General features: G+C 44.8%; 1 protein-coding gene across 7 annotated transcripts in view; it reads right to left on the bottom strand.

The window, feature by feature from the left end:
- Positions 1–9350, bottom strand: part of IDUA (alpha-L-iduronidase) — a 46899-nt gene extending 37549 nt beyond the window's left edge. For 3 of the 7 annotated variants that reach the window (XM_062019118.1, XM_062019123.1, XM_010208631.2), the window contains exons 1-2: positions 9162–9350; positions 6045–6185 (exon numbers count right to left, since the gene is read on the bottom strand). In XM_062019118.1, the coding sequence (XP_061875102.1) occupies positions 6045–6185; positions 9162–9283 (263 nt within the window). In that variant the 5' untranslated portion in view covers positions 9284–9350. The other 4 variants (XM_062019119.1, XM_062019117.1, XM_062019121.1 and 1 more) reach the window with 4 other exon arrangements.
- Positions 9351–13651: the final 4301 nt, after the last annotated feature.

Below are 13651 nucleotides of genomic sequence, written 5' to 3' on the forward strand. Positions count from 1 at the left end.
CAAAAGTGACAAATGGGGAGAGACAGTTTGCAATAACTAAATTATCAGATACATCGTTGGCTAGAAACAGCAATGCGTCTACAAGATATTCTCCCCTGAAGAGCTCTGCTGTTTGTCAGATGCCACACACAACAGCCACTGGGGATGTAGTCTAGGATCAGGATGGTACAGGCTGGATTACTACCTGTACTTTGCTTTAACATGGAAGTGATGTGCAGTGAGGCAGTTTGGAATTTACTCCCCCTTGTGCCATAATCACGTGTGACCCAAAGTATACATAAGACTGTTGCACTGGAATGTCTGCCCGGTGCCAGCTGACTTTCTCAGTGGTTCGATAGCTGGTTTGTGTTATGAGGGCTAAGACATCTTCACAAGAATGCAATCAAGCAAGCATCTTGGACACATAATAGTTTAAAATCTCACTTGCAAAGTCCTGCCTTTTCCATCATTCTAGGTGTACTCCTTAAATAACTCCCAATATCTGCTTACAAATAGAAACTGTAATATACTGTGGAAAGTAGCATGTCTCTCACCCTTGATTACATAGCTTAATGACACCGGACATGTTCCTCTCAAAACCATAATTTCCAAAAATTATGTCTGGAGTCATCTATGTTACTTGTTTCATTCTGTGGTAATTAGTTACTGAAGGTTGTGATATTCTTAACGATGCTGGACAAAATATGACTCTAAAGCAGAATTTTTTAAGTAGTAAAGAGGTAAACAGGATTAATAAAAATAAGTGGCTGTAACTGGCAGTTACAGAGTTACCCAGGTACTTGTACCATCCTGTAAAAATAAGTTGCCTCTGGTGGGAGATAGAACTTCAGTTCAAGGGCACCTAAGGATCATCAAACATAAAAGCTCAGAACTGTGACGCAGGACATGTTCCTCCTACAACTGCCTGCCTGGGTGCAAAGAGAAACAGAAGAGGGCAGGATGAGAAGGTAAATCTGTGATCTGCTTAGAAGGAGAGTGACAGAAGTCAGTCAGAATTGCCTGTCCGGCCTTCTCTGATGCAATGCTAATGAAGCGTTACAGCAGCACACCCGGGGCAAGTAAAAGGAGCAATGCTTCCTAAGTTGTGTTTCTCTGTGCTGGAAAAATTACATCCCTGTTGTACATACTACAGATGTTTTGAGAGGTTGGGGGTTTTTTTCCTCATATCATATTATTCATCATTTTGAGGTCCTCTAAACCATCTCCAGGCCTGGGTTATTTTCTACAAACAGTTGCACTAACTGCTGTTCATCCTGCTTTCTGTTAAATGATACCTTCAAAGTCAGCTGTGTTTGTTATATATGCATGTTCTGTCTATACAGATAAGCATAGATTTAGAATTTGACTGTAAGACAGTTAGTACTCAGTGTTCTGGCCATGACACTAGCAGAATATCCTCTCTCACTTTCATGCAGGTAATTATATGCTTAAGTATGAGAGACAGTTGTCCTATCTTTCTTTATTCACGGCTGGTTGACACACAAGAAGCATGGAAGGAAATTCTATCGCAACTGTGCCTCTTACAATTAGCAGACTCTTAAAAATAGGTTCCATGTATGCAGAACCATACTTCTGTGCCATTTGAAAAAACAGAAAGACAGCTCAACACATCATGTGACATACTCATTTCAACTCTTCAGGTCACTGAACAGAAGAACCCTCAAACTGAGGTTCTCCAGATGCCCCAGAGCCTGTTTGTCTCTCAAGAACAAATACTTTGTTAAAGGAAAAGCAGTGCATTTCTAAAAGACAAAATAAAAATGTTTTCACAGGGACTGAGAATAGCACAGCATTAGATAAGGGATTCAATGCTGGCATTTTCATGCATCCATGACAAAAAAATCATACAGAAACTTCACACTGTTAGTACTGCCAAAGCAGTAAAACCTAACAGAAAAGTCTGTCAAGAAATTAAAAGGACTGACCATTGACAACACTGCTCTGCCTCGCTACATGATTCTTTAAACTGCTGATTTGGTATGACTAGCTTCTTAAAATAAATCTCATTTTTAAAAGGAAAAAAAAGAAAGGGGGATTCCAGTGGAAGTTGTAACCTTACAACAGTCTCTGGAGAAAAATGAAGACAGGCTGCCATTCTCTTATCCAGCAGGCTGAGAAATTAAGAGTCCGAAGTCTCTTCTTCATTGTATTTATTCCAAGAACCTGCCTATGCATAAGACTGTTAAGACTTTTACAAGAAAGAAGCTATTGACCAGAACAAATCCTAAATCAAATTTCTTCTATCAGTTTCATTGGCAAAGCTGGCTCAAAATTAAGTTGTTCTCTTGGACAATGTCAAACACACCAGGGAAAGAACTTCCAGTGCTATGATACTGGGATGCAGGGAGACTGTAAATTAAGGCGTATGTAAAAGGTAACTGAAAAAACAAGACTTTTTTTCTGGTACATTTATGTCTGCTACACTGCATCATACCAAGACTAAGACTCCATATGTTAAAAACTGCTGATTCTCTTTTCTCCTGTTCTATCAGGAATTAGGTACTATGACTTGGAGAGGAGTGGGGATAGGTTTGTGATTTCAACTAGGTTAATACTAATGTTGAAATAAAATCATTACATGCCTTTTATGAAATTAAATCCATCATGTATATTGACTATATTTTTGTTCACTGTGGTGCTTTCTATAATCATGTATTCAACCATACTTTAGTACTGCTACATAATAGGAATGGTTTCTTAACCCATGGACTGCATGAGTCCCATGGAGATGGGCAAAGAGCTGGGAATCTTCACCTCAAGCTGTCTTGCTGACTAGTGCAGCATGGCCAGAATGTGTGGTCTAGGTGTCAAAATGGCTGTTATTTATTAGCACTGGCAACTAACAACCAGGGAACTATCCAGACCATGAGAGATACCTTGGATTCCCCTGTCACCACGAATATTCCTATGTGACATGAACTAGAGACAAATATGTACTTTTAGATGGAAAAATAAAATCTAGCCATTCTTCGAAAACAGTTTGCCTCATGGAATACTTTCCAGGATAACTTGGAATAAAGAAAAAATGAGATGGGTTTGCTGTTGTAGAAAAGGGTTAAAATATAGGGACATACTTGGCCTTGGGGGATTAGAAGGCATAATGAGAAAGACACTTATAGAAGTGAGAAGGGGAAGGTAACAGCCCCTTTATGTGAGCACATCTGCTCCTTGGGAGGGAAACTTATGGTATCTTTTAACCATAATCCTTTATCTTTTTGTACAACTGTGCGGAAAAGCAATGCCTGTATCTGTTAGCCTTCCACAGTGGTGGTATCTCCTAGTTCTCTGTTTATTTTAAGTGCTTATCTTAATCAAGTATCTACCATCACTTTCCAAGAAGTCTTCCCTACTTATCTACCCTATGATGTAACACAGTTTCATGGTTACAGGGTTCTCACACAAAAATCTCTTTATGTCCTTCTGGAAACCACTGGTTTGGGAAGAGAATTGCACAGAATCCCGCATCTTCACTGAACAGCTTGGCATTGCATTCCTGCCCCTACTGCTTCTTTCAATCCCAATGTTTGTTTGAAGTCTCCACACCCTCTCCCTTTCCAAACTACTGCTGCCACTCAATCCAGTGGTTGTCTTTCCACAACATAATTTTTTTTTGTCTTTCACAAATGCACGTTGTTTCTAAAATCGCAGCTTTAACTTGGTTCTAAACAGTAGCGATGTTTATAATTTTTACATGTCAAAGCTCAGCTAAATATTGAGGTGAGTGGGTTAGAATCCTACCCTCAAGGCAACTACAGCTTTTCTAGGGCTTCTTGCTTGATCACAAAGTTTTCACGCTCATAGAACTTGGATTCTGTCAAAGACTGTGTTCCATTTTGAAGGATTCAGTGTCTCACTTCCCACAAAGGCTGAGCAGAATCTGCGATGATGCATTCCTTTCCCTCAGAGATTTGGAATGCCCAATTCAACACACAACACAGCTGAGATAGCTGGTTACAGAAACCTGAAAGACCCAAGTGACATCTCAAGAGATTTAAGACAGGGACTCTGGCAGTGGTGAACAGTGACAGTTGTCCCTACTCCTGCTGAAGCTCAGTCACTACAAGAGCTGGTACAAAACCTACAGCCCAGTAAGAGAGGGAGTCACAGCACAGAAAAGGGCTTTTACTGGAAACTTTCACAAGGAAAGATGGGAGCAAAAAGCTGGGCTACCTGCTATATTCACGGATGAACTAACACATGGAGACATTTCTGTGGTACAGATGCAATAATCGTATGTGTGCAGGACTCTGGAACATCTTCCTAAGCAAACTTACATATACAAGCACATCCTAAACCCTAGACAGAAAACTTCTCCCCTTCCTAAGGCACACTCTGGAATCTACTACTCCTCTGCTCACATCACATTTCCAGAGTCTCAGCTCTCCTTCCCCTTGTTGCTTTCTCAAACCTAGAACTGGTAAATTCCCACCCTTCTGTGTCTGGGACAGAACACGCAGAAACGATGCATATTATAAATATGCTCAGCTCAGCAACAGTCTGAGCCAGGCAGAACTTTAAGAGGTACTAAAACTTTCAGTGGGACTCCTACAGTTTGTCTTTCCTCACAGACCAATCACTACTGTTTTAGGCAGATGTACTTAGTTTTTTCTCCCAGGTATATTGGTATGAGTGCATTTAAGCTGATTTAAATGGAAATCTAAAGGTAAGGAATTCCAGCGTTGTCCTCCTAAAGTCTAACATGTATCTCCCTGGAACTAGAAATACCATTATGGATATGAATTCTTTTTGAAGAGAGTTTTAACTGGTATTAACTCACGTAACCTTCTTTGATTTGTCACTACCCGTCACTTGATGCAACACACAGGTGGGTTCGGGATACAAAAAGAAACTCCCATGTTAAATGGAAAGATGACAGAAGTAGTAATAAGATAGAGGCAGCTTTTGTTTAGACCTCTTGGTAAGTCAGGATTGTTGCTTTACCATTTCTCCTAAATTAAAGTACAGAAAAATAAGCCATCTTTCTAGTCTCTCAGTGCTGCTCTTAGAACGGCTAATGGTTAGCAAAGCATGTAACAGGATGGGTGACAAGTCTTCTTTGGGACAGCATTGCCATGTGAAATGCTTTGGTAAGGAATAGACTGAATTTACATCTATTACCATATTTCATCTCATTCCTAGCTTTTGTGAAAGATTCATCTAACCTGGAAAGGGAGTCTAACTGTGACCTCAATATTAAAAGCAGACCTACAGCCAGTGTAAGCTCTAGATACACCTATAGACAGGCAGGAGGTGGACAGGAATTGAACTCTTCGGTCTGGATTATCCCAGCAGTTTTCCTCAACACTGAACAGTTGCTGGCATTACTGTACTAAGATCAAATTCTTCTAGACTTGAATGAATGGCAGTGATAACAGTATTAGTCTTGAAAATGGTCAGAATGACCACTGCCTGGATTCAGCTAAAAGCTCACTTCATAACACTCACCATAGAGATGCCCTGACTGCAAAGAAGAACTCTCCCTTACTTAAGAAACCGTTGGAGACTTTCCTAGAGCTCCCTCCTCCAGGTTGTGCTAAGTGGTATTTTAGAAAGGATGTACTCAACTAAAAAGAGCTGCACTAGAACTTTGTACATGGAATGCTTCGTGAAACCTGGTTTTGCTAGCCTGAAGTCTCTCTGGAGGTCACAGCAGAACTGGGAATCAAGATGCTGAGGCCTGGACACGGCAGCAGGGGGGGTATGGAATGACTGTAACATATGACCAGAGATGGTCTTGGTAAAACTTGACCAACACACCTACAAGACTCTTCAGATGAAGAAGTACTCCTTCTATAACAACAGTGCATCCTGTTGTTAGGATATAATGTATGCAGGTTAGCCCCATTTCACTCAATGCAGTCTCTCTCTTTCTTAATCTCATATACCCTCAAAATGATTCCACTACATTGACATTCACTTGATTTCAAAGGAAGGAGAGATATGCCCAGCTTGCAACTACACTACAATTAATGTCAAAGTGAGTATCTTTTAGACATTTTAATGTGTCACATTTTCCCAGACATTGACTTGAGATGTTTGCTTACCTGAGAGCAACTAATTCCAGTAACCAGTGAATTCTAACTTGTTCAATGCCACCATGCGGAACAGAAGAAATGTAGGCAAGGTTCATCTCTTGGTCTTTGCTCAGGTCAAACAGGTCAGCATGGCTGTGAGGTAAAGGAGGGCTTCAGGAAAGGAGGGACAGAAAAGAAGTAACACATCACAACATTAACTAGGAGCTCCATCATATATTCAAAGATCCTACACCACACGCAAGACCTTCCCTGGCATGAGAAGCACTGTCTAACACGAGATGAAAGCAAAATGGAGGCTATTTGGGGCTAACTGGCTACACAATGTAGTCTGGTAAAGCAGAAAATAACTCAGGTGCATCTCATTGCCATGCTCAGAGGAAAGTATTAAAAGCTGTCATTGCTGCACAGATAGCAGCCACAGGCAGCAGTAGCCTGAAGAAGCCATACAATGGCAGACATCTTGTCTCTGAATAACTAACGATAAAGGAGCTCAAAATCTTTTTGGCTTTGTAGTGAAGGTCAGACTTGCTAGGGTCTGCAGTAAGACAAACATAGGCTTTATCTTCTTGCTTAAGTCCACACAATGACATCAACTCTTGCTCTGCTGTGGAAGCTACATCTGTTAGAATTATACCCTTACTGTCTCTACATTCTTTGGCCACATTCAATCCACCCCTAAGCATAAGGAAGCACTGGAGTATGTGGCTGAAGGTTTCTATATCTGATGTTGCAAGCCATTTAACCTGTGCAGAGCTTTACTGCAATGATTACGTTAACATGACTTTGGTGTCTATTTATTCCACCAAAATTAATATAACACTGGGGCAAACTTCTGATGCCTCTATCTCCACAGACAAACAGCTGCAAGATGTAGTGAAATCTCACCCCGGTCCTCCCAAGGTCAGAAACTTATAACTCTGCCCAGTTCGCTGGTTTGGGCATCCTGAGAGATTCCTGGGAAGCCTCCTGGTAATGTGCTAATTCTGAGTGTTAATGAATTTCTATTTTAAGAAAGATAAAGCAACATTGTCCCCAAGGTTTGGAAAGAACACTTCCATGTGTCATCATACTGCAAAGAGATATAACTTGTGCTCTAACTACATACTGTTTCTTAACTGTGAAAGTGAAAAATATAGGTTATCCTTTGCCTACTGTTATCTGTCTCCTCTGATGGGTGGATCTGCTCTGTGCTGACTGTAACCACGCTGGGAAGAGCCATACTGTCATTCTCTCCTGCTCTATCCTTCTCCATGTATTCATTCCACCTCCAAGCACCTCACTAGGCCTGCTACTATATAACCACTGGTACACAAAGGCAGAAAAGCTTGATCCCACTTGGATAAGAACTTAACACAACTTTTACACCAGCTAAGACTGCCTATGTATAACTTCCATCTCCTGCATCCTTATTGGAAAGTGCAAATTTGACACAGGTTACATCCTGTAGTGCTTCACACAAATCAACCAGCATGTGAGCCCTTCTGTGCAACTTCACAAAGCACTTAAAAATAGTCTCCTCTAGATGACTTCAAGTCACATAAGTGAGACGAAGAAGTAACCAATTCCACTTTTACTAAAAATGCAATGGCCACCTGGGTCTTTCAAATTTTTCCAGTGGATAGCAACAATATTAGGTGTCAGCTTTTGAAGAAGTGCTTTACTACCACTCTGAAATTCAAATCTGCCTTTGTTCAGTGGCAAAGATTGAAAGCATAAAAAAGCTTTCACATGTTTTTGCTTAGTCCATGCTGAATAACCTCCCTGAAATTCACATTCTGCTAGAGAGAAATATAGCTGAAACCATGATGAGATACAAAAGCAAACTGGCTGAATAGTGGGTTTTGTTAGTTGTAGCATTTGTGCCTTTCCTTTCCCATTCTGCGTGGAAAGTACCCATCCGTAAGAACATTAAGCCCTGCAATCTCCCAGGCTTTATCAACTTTTGATTCACAGTTGTGCATTTGCCCAACTACCTGAAACTGATGTAGAAGAAAAATTTCAGCAATGGGAACCCAGTTGTGTCACAGTAAGAGCTTTCAGGGAAGTTGAGATCCTACAGCTTGGGAAATATCATTGTTGGCCAGATGTTACAATTTAACAGGTGCTGACCCATAGAGAGCCTCTGCTGCTGCTTTTCTTCCCTCTCCTCGTGTGTTTCTTTACATTTGCAGCTCTCCAAAGTTTCTTCTGCAGAATTAATGGATGTTTCTCAGGCTGCAGTTCAAACGGACAAAACATACTGTTTTTAAGGCAGTTTTTCATTAATGTTTCCTAACATTGCAAGCAAAAATTAAAAAAAAAGCAAAAGCAAAAAAAAAAAATCCAGAAAAGCCCAAACATTTCTCTTCATCAGAAGGTATCTTAGATCCCACCAAATGGAAAACTAATCACGTGCTGCTGATTTTACTCCTGTTGCAACTTTTGCCTACAACTGTTATCTAATCCACTATATGTCCAAACAAAGGAGGTCATAGTAAGTTTAGCGTAAGATATGAATATAGCCAAGAACTACATCATGTCTTGCTTTTGAGCCTGCTAGAAACCTTCACGTACCCCACAAAACTTGAAGGCTGTTCAACCCCTTAGCTCAATGAGACCAGGCTTTCTCCAAGAACACACAGCACTACCAGGATATGAAAGTAGGGAAGCTGGGACTTGGGCATCCTCCCACCCTCTCCCCGAACTTCAATAACAACTAACAGACAGGGAAGCTTTGCCTGGGCCCATTTAGGGACCGTGTCAACAGAAAGGCTGAAAGGGAACAGGATTAAGTTCCGTGTATCAACATACTTTCAGTTCACATGTTTGAGGGCCCTGTAGGCAAGGGAGCAAGCTAGAGGGGATGCCGCCTGTCTCCAACTTGGGATACACCGTTTATACTATCTAGATACGTCCCACGACTCACTCCGCGCAGGTTAACACGCAACGGGAGCAATAGCAAGGTGCCCGACCCTCTGATCCCGCCGCTGCTGGCCGGAAAGGCCGAAGTGCCTCCAGAACGGTCGCGTCCTCACACCCTGGGGATGCTCTGCTTGAGACGAGCTGGAAGCAAGCCGGCTCGCACCCCGCCTGCTTCTCGCCAGCGGTGCGTGACCTCATGGCGGCCGGGGGGCTCTGAGCGCTTACCAGAAGCCAGTGCTCCTCCAGAAGTGCTGCAAAGGCCGCTCGGCCCGCTGGACGTCCACGAACACCACGTACGCCGCCGAGCCTGCGCCCAGCTGCACAGCCAGCCACAGCAACAGCCACATGGCGTTTTGACGGGCCCGAGCCGAGTCCCAGCCAAGCCCCAGCCGAGTCCGAGCCCCATCGGCACCCGCTACCGACGCACGACGGACGTGACGGCAGGTGCCCGCCCCCGGGGCGGAGGGGGAGGCGGCTCTCGCCTCCCAGGGCTGCCGGCGGTTCTGTGGGGAGCGTGTTTAATCCGCTTCTGTAGGGCGGTTCAGGCAGTTGGAGTCTTAAGGTGTCCCTGTGAAGCGCCGGAACCTCGTAGTTTGTTGTTATGCCGTGGGCAGCGCGCGGTTGTTTCCGTGAAGCTGCTGCGCGGCGGGCAGGCACCGCCGCTGACTTTTCGCCGGCATGCCACGGGAGGGAAAGTGTACTCCCGCGGTGTTCATACGGCCGTGGATTGACAAGGCTGTAAGGAAGAGCACGGTTAGGTTGTAGTGCAAGTGTTCAACATAGCACACCCGAAAAAACCCCAAACTAGTCAGCAGAATTAAAATTCTATCCTTTTTTTTTTTCAGCCTAAACGTATGGATTGATCTCCATATGGCAAAAAGCTTTAAACGCACAATAATAGAGGAGGCTGCAAACTGACTTTCCAGATGCCTATTTCTTATGATATGGATCTGAGGACTTTCTCATGTAGGTGAGACCTTCTTCCTTTGAATCCCTCTCTTTTATGAGGGACTGCATTCAAGCATCTCATCAAGATCTCAACTAGAATAAAAATGTGGGGAACTGAGCCTCCTGTGCACCCAAATACATCTCACAGTAGCATCTAGTTTTGTGTTCCAATTAACTGGGTGGATGTGGAGACCAGCACCTCGAGCACTTAGCTGCAATAGGTGTGGAAACTGTCCCTTCCAGAGGACTCAAAAGTTCAGCCCCCAACAAAGACCTACCAGCAAATTTCATCAAAAGGGTATTTACAAGGGAGAAACGCCATGAATCCCATGATTTCCTACTGCAGACTGTCCTTGGCATCAAAAAGGCGTGAGTTCTGGAGATCCCTCTGGCTTGCCTTCAGAGGCTGCAAAAACAGCTCTTGTTTTTCAGCTTGGCATATTTGAAAGTCATACCCAGAAGACAAGGTGTCAAAGCAAAACTGCATTCAAGGTTTAGGAAACCTTGACCCTTCTCAGATATGGTATCAGGCATATTGTAGAAAAGTCTTGAAACCCAATAGAGCCAGGTATGCAGACGAAGCACCGTTGGCGTTGTGAGGAAGAGTCTGTGAGAGCTCAGGGAAAGACTTTTCCCCAGGAGTCTAAAAAGACCGAGCTCTCCAGAGAGTTTCTAAGAAGGTCCTTCTCAGAGATTAGGGTAGTAGCTGAGGGAGAGCCTCCCTTGTTTTCAATAGCTCCCCATGAGGCATGGGGAATTGCTACATCTAGCATATTACCACATCACACCAGAAGTTGGGAGACAGAAAACAAGACAAAACCCTGGAAGAAGGAGAGGCAAGAGAACTGGAGGCATCTCTGCATGAGTTTCTCTTTGTGTGTCAGAGAAAGCTCCCAGGAAGGTTTTTCAAGGTACTTCTGAATAACTGCAATTTCCAACAGAAAAATAGTTTCTGCTGGCCACATCTGCCCTGGCACCCCTTGCCAGAGCAAAAAAAATGCAGCAGAAAGATTTCTGTTCCCAAAATACTGGGACCAAATGGTTAGCTTTTTCCCAACCAAGGTAGCCAACATGTACCTAGATTTGCAGGCCAAATGCCAGGTTACAGCAGTGAAACCCAGTTGCCTACTCTGCAGTTCTCCCAAAGCTGCTTTTTCCAGGTGCAGAGTGAATGCCAAGGTCACCACAAATGACCTGCAGCAAGCAGTTTTTCATATGTAAAAGTTTGCTTCAGAGCTAAACACCTATGTCCAGCTTGCTATGAGCATAGTTCTAGAGACTGTCAGGCAGAGCCCTGATAAGGATTCTAGCCAAAGGGAAGCTCCCCTTTGCCTTTGACTTTCAGCTCATCCAAGGCCAGGGAAGTAAGTGCCCAGCAGGAGGTTCCCTGTGGGCCATTTTACCGGGGAGCTTTCCTACAGCTGATACTCCTTGTTAAAGAACAGTGAGGGTTTTATAGCAGCCCCCTCTTGTGTCCCTGCACAGAGTGGGAGCTCTTCCGGTTCTGAGGCATTCCTGAGGAGACAAACAGGCACAGAAAATGGTGGCGGAGTAGAAAGAAAGTAGCAGGAAAGACACACTGTGCACTGGCCATTTCCAACAAACTGAGGCTTACCCTTCCCAACTTACCTGGACAGTATCAAATGTTCCAGTGTCTCAAGCTGGACAGATCAGAGATGTCAAACCTGTTACTCCTCAGCTGAGGCACTCCTCACAGAAAAGCTGTGTAAACCGTTTGGCCCTAGCTGCTCTCCCTGCAGTGTCCTTGCAGCTGTGTTGGGGACAAAGACACACTAGTCTTTCAGGCATACCAGGGAGCAGGTAGCTCTTCCTGCCAGGAAGCACTTGCACAATACAGAGGAAACCAGTGCACAGCACAGGGATGCTTTTTTTACATTCAGATGCCTCCAGCTCTTTCAGCACTCACTTGAATTATAAACTTGGCCTCAAAGAGCATGCCTGGAAATGCCAAGATTACTTTGTTCGTGCCATGTGGCAGGAGCAAGAATTTTACTATGACAAAGGGAATCTAAAGCCTAGGAAATCATCCAGAGCATGAGTTCTGCTCTTGGAACTGAGAGGAAAGAATGGACAAATATCTGGATATTTTTTGTAATAATGAAATGGAATAGTTCAAGTTGAAAGAAATCTACAGTGATCATCTAGTCTGACCCCTCCAGGGATGACTCAAAGTTCAAGCCTGTAATTACAGATATTGTCCAAAGGCTTCTTTTTTTAGTGTACTGACAGACATGGGGCATCAACCACCTCTCTAAGGAGCCTGTTGCCATGTTTGACTACCCGGGAAAGGGTGGGCATAGCTGAAGGAAAAGAGGGAGAAAGCAGCTCAGGTGCGAAAAGCAACACCACCTGCGCTGTTAGGAACACCTTTTCTGCAGTTTTCAGGCCTTTGCTTCCTTTCACTGCCTGATAATTGAAGGGCTAGAGGCACTTGTGGGTCAGTGCATGTCCCAGCTGCTGGTCCAGCCTTGCTTTCTGCAGCTCCGAGGACATTCTTCTAGGACAGACAGTGGGATGGCCTCTTGGCTGGAGAAGAGGCCTCAGGGCTGGATGGAATTTTCTGGGGAAATAAGCCATCCGTCTCTCCTTGTCTTGACTCCAGGGTTTCAGAGCCTGAAGCTACTCCAAGATGGCCTCTGTTTGACAGAGCTCTGGAAGGGCAAGAAGTGAGAGTGCTACCGTCTTTCTCCCTATTTGTGACCTCAAGAAAGACCAGCCAAATGAAAAGTGGAGTCAAGAGTGTCCACCATAGGCAAGCAGACTTTCAGTTGCTCCAGGAACCAAAGAAGAGAGGCACCTTGGCTCCCTGTGGGCCTGAGCCTTGTCCAGTCTCCTGCCTCCCTTCCTCTGCCACACAGTGTTGGAGGCTGCAGGTTAGGTGCCTCTTGCAGCCCATGGCCCAGCAGCATGGCACTGTTGCAGGCTCTGCACCAAATTTGTGGGGCAGCCATAGCAATGGGAGAAGGTGTAGAAAACAGCATGAGTGGGAACAGCCCCGCCTCTGAAATGGATAGGAATACTGAGACTTTTTCTACAGCTTTCACACCTATATTTCACAGTAATTACATTTGGGGCTCCAGGATCCCTTGGGGTTCAGCCCAAGCCCCAGCAGCTATCCCAGCTGTGGTTCAGCTTCCCTGAGGAAGTCCCTCAGTGTCACCAATGGTGAAGTGGCTTCTTGGGGGGGTGAGGGGGGTCCTCAAGCCTGTTTGCTCTCCTCTTCGGGGCTCGCTGGGGCTGCTGAGAGGAGTGTTGACTGCCCCAGCTGTGAGTGGAGGGCCCAGTCACAGCCTCCTCCTGCTCCTCTTCTTGCTGCTTTTCTTGCTGCCCATGAGTGAGAGTGGAGGCAGGGCTGGGGCTGCCAGGACCCCCACCAATGGCAGCTGAGGAGGTGCTGGAGAGCTCTTCTGCCTCAGATGTGTCCAGGCTGCTGGAGGGGGCTGGACTGGGGGCCAGAGACCCACTTCGGGAGGCCACAGGGCCAGGGACAGCTGCAGGGCTGCGCTCCCGCTCCTGGGCAGCTTGAATGTCATCCAGCTCCAGCTGACGTCGGGCTCCCACGCTGCACCACTCCACAATGGCATTAATGAGCCGGTGCACAAAGCTCCTTGTGTGCCTGTCCAGGGTGGCTTGCAGCAGCTGGCACAGGATATCCTCATCTGGGCCAAAGAGCTCCAGGTTGAAGAGGATGCTTCTCTGTGCCTCTATTGCTGCTTCCTGGGCACTCATGAAGATCAGCTCCAGCT

This window comes from Colius striatus, chromosome Z (assembly GCF_028858725.1).
Source record: "Colius striatus isolate bColStr4 chromosome Z, bColStr4.1.hap1, whole genome shotgun sequence".
Taxonomy (NCBI): Eukaryota; Metazoa; Chordata; class Aves; order Coliiformes; family Coliidae; genus Colius; species Colius striatus.